General features: G+C 36.5%; 1 protein-coding gene across 1 annotated transcript; it reads left to right on the top strand.

The window, feature by feature from the left end:
- The first annotated feature begins 6,143 nt into the window (after nucleotides 1-6,143).
- LOC131002315 (protein trichome birefringence-like 38) lies at nucleotides 6,144-10,403 on the top strand. Its single transcript, XM_057928812.1, has 5 exons — nucleotides 6,144-6,506; nucleotides 6,612-6,789; nucleotides 7,246-7,421; nucleotides 8,934-9,092; nucleotides 9,941-10,403. The coding sequence occupies exons 1-5, from the start codon at nucleotides 6,220-6,222 to the stop codon at nucleotides 10,251-10,253; spliced, it is 1,113 nt and encodes a 370-aa protein (XP_057784795.1). The 5' UTR covers nucleotides 6,144-6,219; the 3' UTR covers nucleotides 10,254-10,403.
- Nucleotides 10,404-20,563: the final 10,160 nt, after the last annotated feature.

Here is a 20,563-nt window from a genome sequence, read left to right as displayed (position 1 = left end):
AAACCCCATCGCGGAACGACGACCAGAAAAACCCCCGGCGAACAACTTCCATTAGTGCTCACTTGGACAAGGGTAAGTTGACGCCCTTATTTCGATGCATTCCCGTTTCTATTATATTATGGGAAATTTCTGGGGTATAGATGGGAGTGTGGTAAATATTCGTACAAAGTTTCATATCATTTGAACTTCGTTTACTACCCTTTTAAAATTCGAGAAGTCTACTGCCGTATCTGCTAAAACTGTCGTGAGGCAGATGATTAGGTTAATTATTTCAGTAACCATATGTTGATATTTAGCTCTCAAATTTTTATTCTATGAAGATATATGTGTTAGCTATCTACATATAAAATTTGAGCTCATTCAGGTAACGTTTGCTATTTTTTCAAAAATCTGGACTTTCAGTTGGCAGAAACTGCCGAATCTGGTAGGCGATGGGAAAATCGCTATATCTCTTAAACTACTTGGAGTTTTTCAACATACTTTTTTTTCAATTAAACTAGACTCAAAGAGGTTTCTATTGATATAAAATTCGACTCCATACGAGTTCGGAGTAAAAGCAGTTTATTAGTTGAAGTTGAATCTATACAGTTTTGTTGAGATGGAAATGATTCAAAATAATTCCTATTAAGGATTTTAAAGTTTTATTGTTGATAAAATATCACTTTTAGTTTATAAATGAGCTATTGATGTGTATATATATATATTGGTGATTGGCATTATTAAATGGGGAAAAGGAAAACGTTTTATGTTTATAGAATTATTCTTTATTTATAATAGATAAATAAATTAATAATATAAAATGGAATTTCCTACATCCTCAAAGGTACATGAAGTATTTTGATAAAGGAAGAACGATTGTATATGAGTTAGATATAGTCGTTTAAGGAAATATGGGTAGTTAGAGAAATGAGTGAATAGTGATTCACTGCATTTGTTGTTATCTTTTCTATTATTCACTCGAACACATGTTTTCGTGTTATTAAAGGTTCAAATAAACAAAAGCGTCTGAGTAACCTATCGCGCTAAGGAAAGAGAATCATTGTCTTAAGTAGCAAAACACTGCAATCAGGTGGGCATTACTTTTACTATACGTATATAGAGATCCCCTGCGTGTCGTAGGCCTCTTATACGAATGAATGCATGAGATGATCTAACTGTTAATTTCAGTTTCATATATATATCAAATGAGTTTAAATGTTACGTTCAAGCAAGTTATTTCATGACAAAATCTTTGAGTTAAAGTTATTTCAAGTATTGTCTTGCCATAAAATGTTTAAATTTTAGTATGATATCTATCTGCTTTGGCTTTGCCAATGATGCAATCGAATTCGGGTCTTGAGCAGTTGATAGCTATCCTGCCAGGGCTAGTGTACACCAGTGACCGTGAGTCATCTAGCGGGTTGGCCGGTCAAGTGACCGTGAGAGGTGGCCACCTCTCCGGCACACAGTTCCAGATATGATAGATTACAAGAGAACTTAGTCTGCAGACGAACTTTAAGAATCACAAATGAACTTAGTAAGCTTGGGCCTTTTTAGCGAAAAACTCCCTTGCTGTACTGTTTATGATGGCATGACAATTTACAGTTTTGAAGCATGTATTTTTATACCTAGGCATACGTGCCCACTGAGTGCTTTTGTACTCAGCCCTGCATATGTTTTCTAAATGTGCAGGTTGAGCTGATGTGATGATGGTGCTGCAATGAGCGGAGTCTCCAGGGTTGTTAATAAATAGTTAACCTGTCTAGAATATGTCTTCATACATATGTCTAGCTACTTTCCGCTGCAAGATGTTGTTGATGTTATAGTATGTTATGTCATACTTTGAGTCTTAAGAGAATGGTTTCATATGATGTATAACTTGATTAATGATATTAATTAAGTTTTATGCTGTCTTTCATAGACTATTTTCAATTGAGTATTCATGAATAAAAATGACGAGTTTTATTAAGATGAGTAAGTGTTACGGCTATAAATGACGCCCCTTTTCTTCCCCTTCTTCTTTAACCCCATCCCTAGTCGTAGATCACTCGGCTTAACTATCCTTAGTTAGGGCGGGCTGTGACAGCTGATCTGGCCACCTCCTGGCCGTCCACCCCAATCGTCGTTTTTGCTTTCGAGGTCTTATGATTGTCTTCTCCACCAATCGGGATGTCCGACGAGCTGGAAACACATCTCCTTGGTATGCTTCTGCATTCCACAGTGCGTGAGTGCAATGAAGCTTCGATTTGTCCATTTTCTTCCGCGATGAAGGGTTTCCTGAGTGGTTTTAAGGTGGTCCCCTTGCGGCGGTTAGCTGTTGGTATCCTTCGGGCCGAGGAAGGTTATGACGAGCGGCAGCGAGTCCGACTCCTATTCCTCCCGATGATGAATTGTCGAAGTTGGCGGGGTTAGTTGTCGGCTGCATAATGTGTAGTCAGGCGGCCTCCCTTCTCACTCTTGAGAACACCGACTCGGCTGAGGGAACGGGGATTTCCTTGAGGATATCCCAACGAATACCATCATATTTTCCATCTAATCCGAAGAGAAATTGGTATAATCGGCGATTTCCAATCAACTTTCGATACTTGTTGATCCCTTCTTCACAACAGCCGAGTGGATTTGGTTCTCTTCGGTCGATGGTCAGCCAAATAGTTTACAACTCATTCCCGTAATCTTCCAATGTGAGTTGCCCTTGATTAACTTTTTTGGCTTTGACTTCCAAATCATAGATTTGAAACGGGTCTGCTCCACTCCCGTAAGTAATCGCCAAACTATCCCACACGGCCTTGGCAGTTTGGTGTTGGGAGAAATTAGTTAATTACTAATCTCCCTTCAATGTTCTGTATAAGCCAGGATAACACTGATAGATCTGATTCTTCCCATTTGTAATAGTTTGGATCTGTTTCGTTTAGAGGTGGTGGTTGCCCGGTAATATGGCTGGATTTGCCTCTACTTCCTATGGCTATCCTCATGAGGTGAGCCCATAGTGGATAGTTGTTGCCGTCTAGTTTGAATCCGAGCGTAACATTGTTGGAGTTTCGCACTAGATTGGCGATCTATTGAGTTAGTTCATTTGAATCTATTGTGTTGGTGGTTTGGATCTCTCTTGACATTCTGCTTTGTTTTTTTTTTTTTCAGGAAAGGAGAAGAAAAGGTTACTGCCTTGATTGGTTCAAACAGGCTGAGAAAAAGGTTTGTTTTTGGGTCAGGAACGATGATGATCTAGTTCTAAGTTCCTAGATCATCCCTGCTCTGATACCATGTTAGAACATGGTATAGACATAGTGTAGGAATATAAGAAACGAGAGGTGATTGAGGGTTGTAAAAACTATTGCTAATCTTTTTCCGAGAATTACAATCACTCTTTATAGGGTTGAAAAGATTTGTACAAAAAAAATCACAAACTAGGAAACAATAAATTAGAGATCTAGATTGATATATTGATCCTTAATTGATGCTCATGGATTATTTCCTTTCAACACAAATATAATACAATAACCTAAAAGAAACAAATTGTTTGATATTACTTTTCTCTCTCAAAAAAAAAAAAAAAATCGTTTGATATTACAAGATTGGATTTAGTGGGCAGTCCCCCACGAACATGTAGTCACATGACGATCACATCATTTGTGGGTTATGCATTTTAATTGTATATAACTTAATTGGCCTCAACTTTGCATGTGTATGTATCTTACGACTGATGAATAGCATATAATTAAACTTGCCAAATTGCACAACCATGCAACAGAGGTCATCATTATTAAAATATACAAATTGTGAAATTATTAAGGAATATAATTATAAGTTGGAATCATTATGCAAATTTAAAAGGAATTATTAATCTAATTGGCATATTGTCTCACTACAATATTTGTGACTTGTGGAAGGAAAGTTTTAATTCCCATCTTCGATCATATACATTATTTTTAAAAATATTTTTTTGGAAAAAAGAATAAGAGAAAAGAAGAAAATAAATTGTTTTATGAACAAATGAGAGGTGGAACCAATATCTACTCTGATATCCTATTAAATTACATTTTCCCTCTAATAAACATAGGTTCGAAAACAAAATTTAATATCTTGACTAAATAAATTTACCAAAATAAATAAGCGGTATTATATGAGAAAAGAAATACTAGTTTTTTATAGCCATATTGATAGACAGATTCTTTTTTCGGAGAATGATGGACCAGGGTCGTCTTTGAGGGCGGGCGAGCATGGGCGACCGCCCAGGGCCCATGATTTTCGGGGGCCCAAATTTTTTTATATCCTATTATATATACTATATTATTATAGGCCCTTTTTTTTGTTATCTGCCAAAAAAAAAAATTAAGGCCCTAAAAATTTACATTCCATATAAATTTTATAGCCCAAAAAATTATATTCCCAAGTACTATCTTTTAATGTGATATGCGAAAATAAATTACCTAGTGGCCCAAGTATCTTTTAATTAAAGCAAATTAGCGTAATTGCGTCTTTAATTCTGCCGCTGCAACGCTTCGTATCTCCCGCAGTCATAGCGATTCTTCATCTTCTTCTCCAGAATCCAGCCGTTCTCTCAAAAATCTTTTCCCAATAATTTTTGAACCTTTAGAGTCATGAAGATAAATAGGAGAAATTATAGATTGTATTATCCTACAGTTTTATCTTGTTCTTCAGATTTCAATCTTCAATTCCTTGCCCAAAGTAATCGCTTTCGCTTTGCAATCTCAGACTCAGTTACCTAAATTCTGAAATTCGTTGGTCCAAAATTGTAAGATTCTTTTGAAGAATCGAAGAACTCAGAAGTCAGGAAATACAAGAAAATCTTAGAGGCTTCTGAGAATCTGAATTCTGATCTGCTGAAATTCGTTGGTCCAAAATTCCAACTTTCGGTTAGTCTCTTTTTAACCTTTCTTTTGTTTTATTGTTTATTGTTTTGTAAATGCATGTATTTGTTTTATTATTTATCCAATTATCGGGTAATGCTTGTAACTTGTTTATCCAATTCCAATTTCCAACTATCTGTTAGCATATATAATCTAACATTATATTAATTATTTTTCAGATTTTGATCTCAAATAGTTTGGGAATTGGGATAATTCAAAGTGCAATAATCGTCAATCTGATATTTGATATCTCAACCATTTACCATTAATTTATCCAGGTGCCATTGTTCTTTTATTATTGTCTTATCATTGATTTTATTGAAGACATATTTGAGATCGTCGATGTCACAAGAAAGATTAAATGGTTTAGCAATTTTATGTATTGAGAAAGATATCTTAGAAAGTCTTGAAACAAATGATATTATAGATGACTTTGCAAGTCAAAAGACGAGAAGAAGTCATTTTTTGTAATTACAAATGCATTTTTCTATTGAAATGTTATTATTTGACTTAAAAAAAATGTTATCTTTGTATTTTTTATAGTGTTACCTAAATAGGGCCCATTTTTAACGTTTCGCCCTGGGCCCATTTTCGATCAGAAACGGCCCTGTGATGGACAGATATTCATTTAGCCACTTTCACATGTAAAATTGTAAAAAGAAGCTTCTGATCATATCTTAAGACGGTACATGTTAATGTGTTAAGGTGTGAACACTTCATAACATTAATAATAAATATGTCAAGTACATGTGAGTAACCTGTTATTATTATTATTATTATTTTTTAAATAAGATGTGAATTTTGTTAAATGTTAACAGTAGTCAACAAGTCCAAAGATTGCTGACACGCATCAGTATATGGTCTAAAACTAGATGCTTTTGTAGCATTGCCAGAAAAGGTTATTTTATTTTATTTGAATGGCTATTTTAATTACTTTTCTCAACTGAATATTTTAATTATTCGCCCAGTAAATAATTGCAAATCTCCCCCTAAATTTTCTTGATCGAGCAACTCAATAAATGAGATTTACTGGATGCCAATTTGCCATCTTTTCAAAAAGAAAAGAAAGCATGTAAATTTGCCAACTTGCTAGATCACATTTCATATTTTGTGCACATACAAAATCAAACATCATAAATCCAATAATCCACTAAAATTTTCCTCAAAAGTAAAAGATAATCCACTCAATTTAATATGAGACCATATGTGATACCCAAAATAAAAGAATTGCAATTTCCAGTAAGATTTTCTGTCATATTTGACTTTCATTATGATGCCCCAGTGTTATATAATGCAGGAGAAACCTGGTCTCTCAAACTAACATCCCCACCCCACCCCACCCCACCCACGACAAACAGAAAAAACAGAGGAAATGATGATTATGAACATAGGAAAACTCAAAAACAGTGTGTTGATTAAGATTGTTGTCTGTATGTGCATGGTGTCAAGCTGCGTGAGCACATCAAACGATTCATTTGTGGGACAGAAACAGATCGAAAAGTGCAACATTTATGAAGGAAAATGGGTTTATGATGAATCCTACCCTCTCTTCGACTCCTCAAAATGCTCTGCCATTCGCGGCGAATTCAACTGCCTCAAACGTCCCGACCGTCAGTTTCTCAACTATAGGTGGCAGCCCAATGCCTGCAACTTGCCCAAGTATATATCTTTTTAATCTTTTTTATTTCTTTCTAATTTTAAAATATATGTACATATGATATGGGAATTCTTCTTCTTCTTCACTTTTTTCAAAAAAAAATATAGATTTGATGCCGGAGATTTCCTGAGGAGGATGAAGGGCAAAAAGATTGTGTTTGTTGGGGATTCCGTGAGTCAAAATCATGGGCAGTCGCTTATTTGCCTGCTTAATCAGGCTGGTGCGCCGTCACAGATCATCCACACCGTAAATAACTCCACCATCATCAATTATGTGAAGTTTGAGGTACCTCTCTTTCATTACTTTTTTTTTCTATTGCTTTACGTAATATGTGACATGTCACATCGTTTCTCCATCTGTAATTTACATAGAGATATATTTTTTTATATATAAATTAATAGTATTAAATAAAGAAATTTAAAAATTACGTCACGATGGACTCGAATTTAAAATATTTAACCATGAACACCGTTTAATCAACATACTCACATTATAAGTTTTTGTTCTATTGGGTTTGGTTGTATATATGAGACGTCGCTGCTTTCAAAATGTACAAAAGTGGTTAAATCGAGTATCACATGATTAATATAGGTCATAAATATGAAACTTACCACTGTCAATTGAGAACTAATTCAATTTGTCTTTGGATTATTAATATATATCGTGCATGCATGTGATGAATACCTAATTAACATGTAAATGTTAATTAGGGGTGGTTTAATTTAAACATATATGTTGCAGGCACATGACGTCTCCATTACAATTTTCCTTTCGCATTATTTGGTAGACATCGTAAATGAGAAAATCGGTCGAGTTTTGAAGCTCGATTCGATTAAAGATGGCGAAACGTGGAAGCAGGCTGATGTCTTAATCTTCAACACGTGGCTCTGGTGGTATCGCAGCGGGCCTAAACAACCGTACGTATCATACAATTTTTTCTGGATAAATAATTTTAACAGAAAATATTACCGTAAATTCAAATTTAAATATTTTGAACTCAAACGTTAACCATCGCACACGGTATATATAATATTATCATTATATGTGTACATTGTTTTTTGGGGTTATTGTCAGAAAATACATATACTTTGTCAATTTTCTGGTTTATATCATGACTTTATAATTTGGCCAAAAAATACATCAATTTTCAATTTAATTGCAATTATAACATGACTTTATAGTCTGGCCAGAAAATACACCAAATTTCAATTTATTCTCAATTATAACATGACCTTATTTAGATTATTTTTCATCATAGATGTATTAATATTTATTGTATTTATATTAAATTTTTATGTATAAAATATTTTTAATTGATTGATTAATTTTTATAAAAAATAAGTTAGATGATTAATTATTTCATAATATATATATGTGTATATATATATGTATGTATTTTTAAGCCATCAATATAATATCTTGTTATATATATATATATATATATGTATGTATATATCTACATTTTCAACACACAAATGCATATATATATATATATATATATATATATATATATATATATATATATATATATATATATATATAAATTTGATTTTAATATTCTATTAATATATTATATATATAATAAGTATTTATTTATTTAAATTGTGAAATTATAAAATATTAGGACCAATTAAAAAAATTACGTACATATATAATAGAAACTATGTTAAAAAGTAAATAATATTATATATTATTTACATATAGATGTATATTTATCAAATATATGTGTATTTATATATAGTATATTGTGAGATGAAAAGAAAATTAAAAATATTTAATGTATTAAACTTGATATTATTATACTAAATTAATTACAAGGTCATGTTATAATTGAGAATAAATTGAAACTTGGTGTATTTTTTGGCTAAACTATAAAGTCATGTTATAATTGCAATTAAATTGAAAATTGATGTATTTTCTGGCCAAATTATAAGGTCATGATATAAACCAGAAAATTGATAAAGTATATGTATTTTCTGGCAATAACCCCTTATTTTTTTGGGTACAAATTATGCTCGGATAGTATTATGATGATTAATCAATAAACAGAAAGTAATTAATTTTTCTTTCATATCAAGACAAGTTAATTTAACCAATAGTGGTAGGGTTTGCGTCCTAGATTCATTCATTATGATAGTTATAATCATATATAGTGATTGTATACCATGATTAATATTTGTATTATATCAGTTGAGCTGTCTCTGTATATTTGGCTGTGATTTGTCATGTCAATAATTTAATAAACAATTTTATTTCAATCCATATTTTCAAAATTGGGAAATTATAATTAATTTGACACTTAATTATTTGTGGCGTGATAGTTATTGTCGATTAATTAGAAAAACCCACTACATTAAACTTTGAGTTTTCATCAAACCTTTTCATTTTGGAGTTCTAAGTAATAAATTTAATAATGTTGAATATTGCAGGTGGGATTATATTGAAAGTGAGGGAAAGATAGTGAAAGACATGGACAGAATGGAAGCATTTCGTAGAGGTCTAACTACTTGGAAAAATTGGGCCGATGCAAATCTCAGTCCTTCCAAGACCAAAGTTTTTTTCCAAGGGATCTCTCCATCGCATTACAAGTAAATTAATTTATCTTAATTATCTCAAACTCAGACACATGATATATCGATGCACAGGGGTGGTTCTGGGGGAGTGCGAGGTGGTCGATCGCACAGGGCCCCGAAAAAATAGGGGCCCCAAAAATATAGATCCATATATATATTATGTATATATTAAATAAAACCTATAGAATCATTAAATTTTGTAAGGTAGCGCAGTGGGGAAGGCCGAAGGGCCATTTTTTGGACTTTGTTTATCTGTGATCGAATCCTACTTGTAGCAATTTTTTGCGATTTTTTTTTCAACTTCTTTTTTCCTTTAGCGATTTTTCATTTCTTATTATTTTTGCGATTTATTTATCATGGCAGCACGAGGCACACTATTATTTTCTAAAACTTTTTTTTTCAGCTTCTTTTTTCTTTTATCAATTTTTCATTTTTTCTAAAGATTAAAAGCAAGATAATTTCTTTAAAATTTTTAAGTAGATCAACACTTTGTAAGTGAATGACATATTTTTTTATTTATTAAGTAAATTCTCTTGGGACGGAGGGAGTATTGTTTATTCAAATATTTTTCTTTCATCTTATCTTTTCTTTCAGCAATTTTTCAATTCTAGAGATTATCAAGGTAATTTCTTTAAAACTTGTTAGTAGAGCAAATTTTTTTAAAAGTGTGAATGACATAGTTTTTTTATATATTTGTTAAGTAATTTGACAAAAAAATATATTGTTTAATCAAATATTTTTATAATACATTTCTTTTTAATTATGAATAGAGGGTCCAAATTTCAGAATTCGCACAGGGCCTATGTTTCCCCAGCCCCGCCCCTGTCGATGCATATATAGTGATTTATGATTGAAGTGGTCAGGGGTGAAGATTGGAACGAGAAAGGAGTGAGTGACTGCTCGAGAGAAACAACACCAGTTGAGGGATCAACATATCCAGCAGGGGAGCCATTGGCACTAAAAGTGGTTAAATCAGTGTTAGAGAGGAAAACATCATCACCACCAATGCCAGTTGGTTTGCTTGATATCACAACTCTGTCTCAGCTGAGGAAAGATGGGCATCCCAGCAAGTACAACCTATTGGGGGGAATGGACTGCACCCATTGGTGCCTCGCCGGCGTCCCCGACACATGGAACCTCCTGCTCTACACTGAGCTGCTGCGATCTCCTCACTGACCCTTCGGATCATGCATACTATTTTTATTTCTTGATTTTTTACATCTCATGATATGGAAAAACTTTTATACATACATATAAAACTACAGTTGATGTTGGTTATGACTTATGAGCTATTAAGGGAGAGGTTTCATTATTGAAGGAAGCAAAGTGAATGTGGTGATGTTTGATGTGCACATGCAGATGCAGTAGTGTTTTGTTATGGATTTGACACACGCCCAACTCGATGCACATGCATACACAGCTCTTCCCATTCTTGTTTCACATTGCATCACTCAATTATAAACCAACTTATATATTTATTAATTCACACCAGTACTTCTCCCGCGATGCACGATAAATTTAATATTTTATTAATAAATATAAAAAAATTCTAATCTACTATTACTTTTATTATGTAACTAGTACGCCTGCCGTGCATCGCACGGAGAAGATTACATGTGTGATTAATTTAATATTTTATTAATATATACAAATATTTTTAAATTTGATACTTTTCTTAAATAATAAGAAAAAATTAAAAATATATATGCATTGCATATAACTTTTGGAATTTTATATTTAATATTCACAAATTTTTCCGTCATCGTCATCGATAACTATACAGTTGGATCAAACCCGCGTTGGGCCCGACCTCCCCCATTCGGATTTCATTGGGCCATTCCCCCCTTGTGCTCTTTCTGTCCCGATCAATTGGGAAAATTATCAATTTTTGTTATTAAAAGTGTCATTTATATGCATACAGATATCATTATTTCTTATGCAAAATATCATTTTTATCCTGACCAATTGAGAAAATTATCAATTTTTATTATTAAAAATGTCATTTATATGTATAAAATTATCATTATTCTTTATACAAAATATCATTTGTTTTTATAAGAAAAACCCATTCTGTCTATCAAAAATAGTCCTAAAGGTGGACGACATGAATTTTAATAAAAATAGTTAATTGGTTATTGTATTGTGAGTGAAGAAAATGGCCCACTTAAAAAGAAGTGTTTATAATCATAATTAATTTTATTGTGAGTGGAGAATAGGGTCTCTACCATCTGATAGATAGTTTCCAAAAATGAAATTAGACTAATTTTTGTTGATATCCCAAAATGGGAAAAAAAAAATGACTATTTTTTTTGTGGACATATCAGGGTGTATATATTATTTGTGAAGTATCATTTGCATTTAATAAAATTATTATTTTTTGTTATTAAAAATGTCATTTGCATGCATTAAAAGTACATTTGTAATGTACTCCCTCCGCCGTCCCTAAGGGGACACCAAGCGGTGCGACCTCCTGTGTGTGAACAGTGAGGTGCCAGGTTTAAACCCCACTGCTCCCCCTCCCCAACTCCCCCAAGTCAAAAATAAAAAAATGTACTCCCTCCGTCCCAACTTTTATTATCCATCTTTTTTTTTGTCGTCCCACATTTTGGTATCTATTTATATCTTTAGTAAAAGTTGGTGGGGTCACTGCTCTACTTTAATTATTTTAACACTCATATAAAAATTGAAACTCTTATTCCACTCACAAAACACCCAACCATTTTATTAAAATTCATGCCTCTCAAATGGATAATAAAAGTTGGGACGGAGGGAGTATCATTTTTTTTATACAAAGTGTCATTTTTTTTTATAAAAAATATCGCAGGGGTTACGACGATACCTCGCACAATATTTTTGAAACACTTAATTATCAATTTAATATAGTATTATTCAGATTAAAATTTAATATTTATAGATTTAAAATAATAACAAACAATAAAATACAAAAATACTAGAGTGGATTTTGAAAATAGCCTATTTCTTTTAGTAAACTTAAAAATTACCCACTAAAAATAAAATTTTAAAAAATACCCACACTTACCATTTTACCCTTTAAACACCACCTTAAAAAAAATGTTTCACTCCCCCCTACCCTGCCCACCCCGCCCCCGACTCCCCCCCCCCCCTCCCAACCCTCCTGGCCACCCACCCCCAAGCCAAAAAAATAAATCTTTTAAATAATTTTGGAGGTCGGGGGGTGGGCAGGGCAAAGGGGGCGTAAAAAAAAAAATTGGCTTGGGGATGGGGCAAGGCAGGGGGAGTAAAGAAATTTTTCTTTTTTTTTTTACTTGGGAGGGAGTAGGGCTCGGGGTCGGGGTCGTGGTCGGGGTTGGGGGGAGTAAAAGAAGTTTTTTTTTTTTTTGGCTTGGGGGTGGGTGGTCAGGGGGGTTGTTGGGGTGGGAGGTTCGGGGGGAGGGGAATAAAATATTTTTTTAAGGGTAAAGGTTAAAATGGTAAGTGTGGGTATTTTTTTAAGTTTTCATCTTAGGCTGCGTTTACTTTGATGGATAAATTTATCCATGGAAAATGACAGATAACACAAATTTATGCCTTTAAATGTCTCATTCCGATCTTTTTCCAACATTTGACACAAAAAGTGATGCTCACCATTTTTTCTTCCTTATTTTCACTTCAAGGATGGATAATATTATCACACCAAAATGGAGGGATATTATTATCCATCCTTGAAGTGAAAATAAGGAATGAAAAATGGTGAGCATCTCTTTTTGTGTCAAATGTTGGAAAAGGAATGAGACATTTAAAGGCATAAATTTGTGTTATCCATCATTTTCCATAGATAAATTTATCCATCAAAGTAAACGCAGCCTTAGTGGGTAATCTTAAAGTTTACTAAAAGAAATAGGCTATTTTCAAAATCCACTCAAAATACTATAGATTTGAAAATTTTAGTGAGATAAATCTTGATAATTTTAAAATATCAACTCCCCCAAGTCAAAAAAAAATATCAATAATCACAAGATATGAAAACTTGTTTTAATACCCATCAAGATAATTGTTATGATAAAAAAAACATACTACAGAAAATAAAAAAAAAAATTTAACAAAAATAATTCTGAACAAATCAATGGTACATTATAATGGTTAATTGTAAAAGAAATCACGAACTTATACTTATTTTGGAAATTTGACCTTAATTTTAAAATTTTGCAAATAAAAATCAAATTCTTATCATTTTTGCAATTGAGATTTTCTATTACAAAATACTATAAATATTATATGTTTGGTGCTTAATTGCACACTAAATGACGTCCCTTACTCATTGCCTACCAGATCGTAGTCAGTGGTGATTTTCATGTCATCTTTTCGATCGTCCGAAAAAATGGAGAAGCCTTAATTCTAAAATTTAGAAAATTTTCAATATACATTTAAAAAGGTTTAAGGGTTAAGTACCGAATTTCCCCTACTTATGACGTCCCTATCGGGTACAGCGGCGCACCACTAATTGGAAGTGGCAGCTGGTGTCGATTATGAGCAGCAGCGAGACTTCTTCAGATCTGGCAGTCGATAGTGCGGCGGAAGGAAATGGCAATCGGCGGTGCGGTGGCTGAAGATGAGTTGACGACGGAGGTCAGATCGGAAGAGGACAGTGGCGCCGCGCTAAGGGGGGCAAACCCTAGCTGGAAAGGGTGAGTCTGCGGGTCAGTCAAATCGGGCAAGCGGGTTGCTTCGCGGGTCACCTTAATTAAAAATTAAAAAAAATATTTATTCTAACGGTGTTAACGGTCGTTAAGTGGCGGGGAGAATTTGGTGCGATTTTGCTACGTTGAGGTAGTAAATAACGCTTATCTTGACTATAGGGTCCTGTATGCAATAGAGACGTCATCGATAAGGGGGAATTTGGTACTTAACCCAAGGTTTAAAATGGAGATTGAAATTATAAATGGGTATAAATTCGTGATTTAATTTGTAATTTTTTCTTTTTAGAACAATTGATTCTAATTTGAATTTTTAAAAGTTATCAAGTATCAATGCGTCTAAATCTTTAATGTCAATTTTTCCTCCTTCCTTATTTAATTATTCACAAATTTTAAATTCTAATTATATCCTTGAAATTGAATTTAATTATATTTACTTCTCTTTTATATATATATATATAGATGATAAAATATAATAAATTTAGAAATATACATACATTGTTTAAATATTTCTTTGAGCTTTATATTTAATTTTGATAAAATTTTTTGTTGGAAATAACTATGTGATTAGGTTAAACTAGCCCGCCGACCCTCCACCTTCCCTCTCCTCCCCTCCGTCCTTTTTGCCATTTTCGTCAATCAATCGAACAAAGTATCACTTTTTGTTATTAAAAGTGTCATTTACATATATTAAAATTATCATTTGTAACGTATCATTATTTTTATAAAAAGCACTACAAAAAAAAGAGCTTTTAGTGGCAACAATACGAGCGACAATCATATTTCTGTCACTATAAATAGCTTTTCAGTGACAAAAAAAATCGTTGTCACAAAATAATGTATCAGCGACAAATTTTATTATTGTCGATAATTTTTATCACTATATATCAGTGACGAATTGAGTGTTGTCACTATAAATATGCATGTAGTGACGGTACGATATACCGTTGCAAAATAGTGTAATAGTGACATATTTAATTGTTGTCAGTATTTATTGTCACTATATGTTAGTGATGATCTTATTTTTATCACTACAAAACATATGTATAGTGACAATATTGTGTATCGTGACAATACAATGTAATAGAGATAAATTATATTGTTGCGGATATTTAATGTCACTGTATAGTAGTGACAATTATATTTTTATCGCTACAAGTTTGAATATAGTGACAACACGTATTAAAATCACCAAATAACATAATAGTGTCAACTTTTGTTGCTGACATTATTTATTGTCACTATACATCAGTCACACTCGTTAATTTATTCAATAGCGATTTTATTAAAAAAGAACCTAAAAAGAAACCCTTGAAAGCACAGAAAGCAGACTAAGGGTCGGGCCTCATTAAAACCTTGCTAAAGAAAACACAATGGGAAAAACCTTAGCAAGGAAAAAGAGTACCCGTCTACGAAGAAACCAGAAAAAAGAGACAGCCAAAAAGGCAACGAAAGGTGAAACAACTTCAGGAACTCCGGCCTAACCATTGCCCCTAAGAAGTTTCGGACCCTTTCGCCGCCCCACAAACAGCCAAACCCAACCCAAACACAAACTAACCAGCCGAGAAAAGACGGCAAACTAAGACGGGCTAAACAACCCATCACCAACTCCACAATGACGGTCCAGTTGGTGACAAAAAAACTCAAGGCCGAAGGGCGACACCCAGCAAAACCCAACGCCTTGCAACCAAACGAGAACGCACTCCACGGCCCCAAGCCCGAGCGCACCCAGAGCTTGAAAACAAACCGTGAGCCGCCCCAACCAGCACCACCCGAGAGAGCAACCTCCAAAACCGCCAACGCCTCCGCGAAACTCCAGCCACGCCCGAACGCCAACGCCCTACCTATCATCGACCCAACAGGCTGCATATCATGCTCAAGAGACTGATCACCGCATCTAACCGATCCCCTTCCCAGATCCAGAACAGCCCCCGCAAACTGCACACCAACGAGGATCACCTGGTCATCACTCCACCACCTGTGGAACCAAGTCTCGTGTGGAGAAAAACGCCGGTCCCAATCACGCAACACGCACATGAGAATGAGAGCACATATCCAAGCGTGCCGCATTTTTTATCTCTTCAATTTCATGGGGCCACCACCCTTCATTGCGGACAGGATTCGCCATGATATCCGCAACTTTATTTCCTTCACGAAAAATATGCGTGACATGGAGCTGGAAGTTATTCAACAAAAGCAAAGTATTTTCCCAAATAGCAACGAAGCGCCAAGGAACCTTTTTGGATCTTTCCTGCAGAAGACTTACAACGTAAGTCGAATCAGCTTCCATCCAGAGACGAACCCAACCTCTAGCATGAGCAATCCTAATGGCAATGATCACCGCCATTAATTCAGCCTCAAACGCGTAACCAGTGCCGTGCTTGTAATGGAAACAACCTCTGACCCAACCCCAATTATCTCTGAAAACCCCGCCAACACCAATAGCTCCCGGCGCCCCCAAAGCCGAGCCGTCAGTGTTCACCTTCATCCAAGAATGAGAGGGGGGCCACCAGCTCACCGAAATGAGATTTAGCGGCGGCGCGGCTCTTCCCTTCACACCAATCCTGCGAAGAATCACATAATCCGACCACTCGTTCTTCATATGCCCCAAATGCTTGAAGTTCTGTTCCATCTCGACAAAGGCCACTTTTACCACGTGAAGAACCTGTCTATAAGAGAATTGCTTATTATCAAAGATACAACTGTTACGTTGTGTCCAAACCGCCCAAATAATCGTAATTATGCCAGCCTTCCAAAACTTCTGCACCTGAGAACTACAATTTCTATTCCACGTAATCACAAGAAAACTTTTGATGTCTAATTCATGGAGAGCCTGCGGAAAATTAAACCAATTCAAAAACTCCTCCCACACTTTTCGAACCTGCACGCAATTCCAAAAAGTGTGATCCACCGTCTCCTCATTACTCCTGCAAATCGGACACCAATTAGGAGTAACAAGCCCATGTTTAATAAGACGATCATAGGTAGGCATCCTATCATGAAGGAGGCGCCAACAGACCAAAGAACGCCGAACAGGAATAAACGGTTCCCAAAGCCACGAGCCCCAGGAGACCTGCGGAAACTTCTGCCCGTGATGAGCAAAAGCAAGAGATGACGTGACCTTCCCCTGCAGAGACGGCTTCCAGAATCTCGTATCAGAGTCCCCAATCGAAACAAGCAGGATATCACAAAAAAATTTGCGAAAAGGCGTTGACAAATTCCTGAGTGAAGTGCCAAAACCCATCAAAGAAATAATCTGCCACAGTATGGTGAAGAGTATCTCTAACAAAAAACAGCACCCCACATTTGTCCACAAGACGATACCCAAGCCAATCATCCATCCAAAAGAGAGTCTCCCTACCACTACCAATGTAACTATAGGAGTCAGCGACGAGCTCCCCGATCTGATCACGAAGACCGAGCCAAACAGAAGACGTCGCCACATTTCTTATCGAGCAGTGCGGAGTCAAATAACGTTGCTTCACAATGTCATAACCAAAACTGTTCCCCTCAATCACCTTCCAGGCCATTTTCATTAAAAAACACTTGTTCATCGTCTTAAAAGATCTAACACCCAAACTACCTTCCGACTTATGAGAGCAAACACTATCCCAGCTGACAGAGCACCCCGGCGTTTTACGGATATCCCCACTCCAAAGGAAATTCCTGCAACTCGAGTCAAGGCTCTTTAATAAATCCTGAGGCCATCGATATACCAGCATAGAATGAGTAAGGGAGCTGCTGATCACCGAATTGATTAAGCACAGTCTACCCGCCATCGACAACTGAATACCCTTCCAGTGGCCAAACTTGTTAATAATTCTATCATGAATAGCGCGCAAATGAGAAGCTTTCGGCTTGCCTCTAAAAATCGGAACCCCCAAATACACGAAAGGCAACGAACCTGTAGCAAGAGGCAGATGTCTCGACACTTTTCTCTTAGTGCTCGACGTGACTTTATCCGAGAAGAAAATGTGAGATTTCGAAGGACTGAAAACCTGCCCCGACATGTGACCATAATACTCCAAGATTTTGTGCAGAGTCTTAGCATTCTGCTTAGTAGCCTTGCAACAAATCAAAATGTCATCAGCATAAAACAAGTGCGTCGGGAAAGGAGTTCCCCGGATAAACTGCATCGGAGCTAAATGTCCCGATCTCTGACAGTTAGTAAAGAGCGCGCTGAGGGCATCCTCGGCAATACCAAAAAGAATCGGCGAAAGCGGATCACCTTGCCTAACCCCTCTAGAGCACCCAAAATAACCACAAAGCTCACCGTTGTACAAAATGGAAAGACGCGCCGACTGAAGGATGGTCTCAATCCATCCAATGAAACGTTGGCTATAGCCACAAACTTTCAGCACATTGATTAAGAAATCCCAACGCATCGTATCAAATGCCTTGGTAATGTCCACTTTACACGCCATATTCTGTCCACCGCATGAGCGGTTTAAACAGTTAATTCCCTTAGATCCAAGCATAATACAATCATGTATCGTTCGCCCATTAATAAAACCAAATTGATTACGCGAAACCGAGTGCTCCGCAACCGAATTAAGTCTAACCGCTAAGACCTTCGAAATAATTTTGAAGAGAAAATTTGAGAGAACAATAGGTCTCAGGTCCGCCACGGTATCCACCCTCTCCTTCTTCGGGATAAGAATAAGCGTATTAGAGTTGCAGCCACTCGGGAGATAAGAACGTGTGAAAAAAGTGATAACAGCCTGCCAAACGTCCACCTTAATAATATCCCAACAGGAATGAAAAAATTTACCAGAGAAACCATCAGGGCCGGGAGAGCTGTGAGAATCCATTTGAAACACCGCAGCAGTAATTTTCTCTTCATCCGGAATTCGTGACAGCACCTCATTGTCCTGATCCGTGATGATATGATCCAAGACCGTCTCCACATCCACAATAGAAGCCTGCGCCTGCCTGTTCTCCGTGAACAAAGTGGAGAAATAATCCACGATATGTCTGCTGATGACGACCTGATCGACACAAGTCGTTCCGTCAATCCTCAGCTGCGAAATAAAGTGAGGCTTCCTTTTATACTTGAGCATGTTGTGAAAGAACTCCGTATTACGATCTCCATCCTGTAACCATTTCACTCTGCTCTTCTGTTGCAGCAGCATACTTTTGCGAGAAAGCGTCATGTTGATGCTAGCTTGAGCTATTACATCCTTGTCAAACAGATCATCGGTGTAGCCCTCAATAGCAATACGTTCTTGGACCTCCTGCAGTTCTTGCTGCCTTTCCATCATGAGCTTATCAACATGCCCGAAAGTACTTTTGTTCCAAAGCCGTAACTCTTTTTTCAATCTTTTCAACTCAGCCATGACCGTAAAGATAGGACAAGTACAATCCAAATTTTTCGACCAAGACTGCTTCACCATCTCCAAGAAATCCGGGTGTAAGGTCCACATATCCAGAAACCTGAAAAAACGACGACTCGGCTGCGGAGCCGAATGACACATAAGGAGAATCGGAGAATGGTCGGAGGTGACTCTGGGCAGCACTTGAGTAAAAATAGTATGCCAATCCTCAGCAAAACTGTTCGAGAAGAAAACTCTGTCAAGGGTCGACTCCACATGCGACGGCATAAATCTGCGGCCCGACCACGTGTACTTCAATCCGACCGTGGGCGACTCAATACACCCAAGCGAATCAATAAAGGCGCAGAATTCCTCACAAGAAGCCGCATTGGGGCGGCAGTTGCTGCTCCTCTCATGCGCGCCTTTGACCGCGTTGAAGTCGCCTAAAACCACGTACTTAGCAGTAGCAAATGAGAGAATATCCATCCACAACTTTCGCCTAGCCACATGAGTTGACGCTCCATGCACCACAGCAATCCTAAAAAAATGACTTCTCCACACACAATCCATGATAACAACCTGATCCGAAGCATAAATCACGTTATTGCAAACGTCAGGCTGTGAAAAAATCCAAATGTTAGAGCACATATTCAATCTCGAGTTTTGAAAACAAGGAATGAGATTTAGCGACTTCCAGTATCTGTTAAACGTTTTGTGAAACGCAGCTTTAGGCTCAACAATACCCAAAATTAAAGGAGAGAAGGAGCGACAGTGCTCCTTAAGCAGAAGTTTAGATTCGTCCGTGAGGCCGCGGACGTTCCAAACCATGAAATTCATTAAGAAAATCATTTTTTCGTGGCTAAGGCATCCGCCTTTTCCACTTCCACCGCCCAACTTCTAGCTCCAATTTTCGCCATCATTTTAGCACTTGAGGACCCATCATTGGCGATAACAAAATCTCTCGGATTTCCCCCTGCTTCCCAAGCCTTGTACAGCTGCTCTTTAATGCTTTCCACCGCATCTGGATTGGGCTCGATATTAGTCTCCTGAGCTTTTCGCAATCTGCACTTAATACTGTCCGTTCCCGGCGGCTGCTTCTTTATCTCTTTATTCGGCTGTCCTGGGGGCCTGCCCCTTTTCTTCACTGGCGGCACCTGCTCAGTCCCCTTGCTAACCGTTAAGTCACTACGGTTAATCTGAGAATCACTTTCTATGATCTGTAAATCAGCAGCTTTGTCTCCAACTTCTTCACTAAGGATGTTCTCCGTTAACTTAGCCTGGTGGTTCTCCTCCTTTCGCAAACGTTCCTTTTCCAAGTCCGGATTCAATTCATCCGCCACATTCTGTCGATCATGCTGAGGCGATTCTGGGATTTCCGTTTGTATTTGCTCAATATTCTCACCCTCTGAAGCATCCTCCTCCACCATATCATCAATTCTTGTATTTAGACCATCGCCCTTCTCCCTTATGAAGTCTTCCCGCCTATCATCACTCAAAATGTCTTCAATATGGAGTTGAG

This window comes from Salvia miltiorrhiza, unplaced genomic scaffold (assembly GCF_028751815.1).
Source record: "Salvia miltiorrhiza cultivar Shanhuang (shh) unplaced genomic scaffold, IMPLAD_Smil_shh fragScaff_scaffold_107_1, whole genome shotgun sequence".
Taxonomy (NCBI): Eukaryota; Viridiplantae; Streptophyta; class Magnoliopsida; order Lamiales; family Lamiaceae; genus Salvia; species Salvia miltiorrhiza.
Note: the sequence above shows the minus strand (reverse complement) of the source record. Positions and strands in the feature narration are given on the sequence as shown.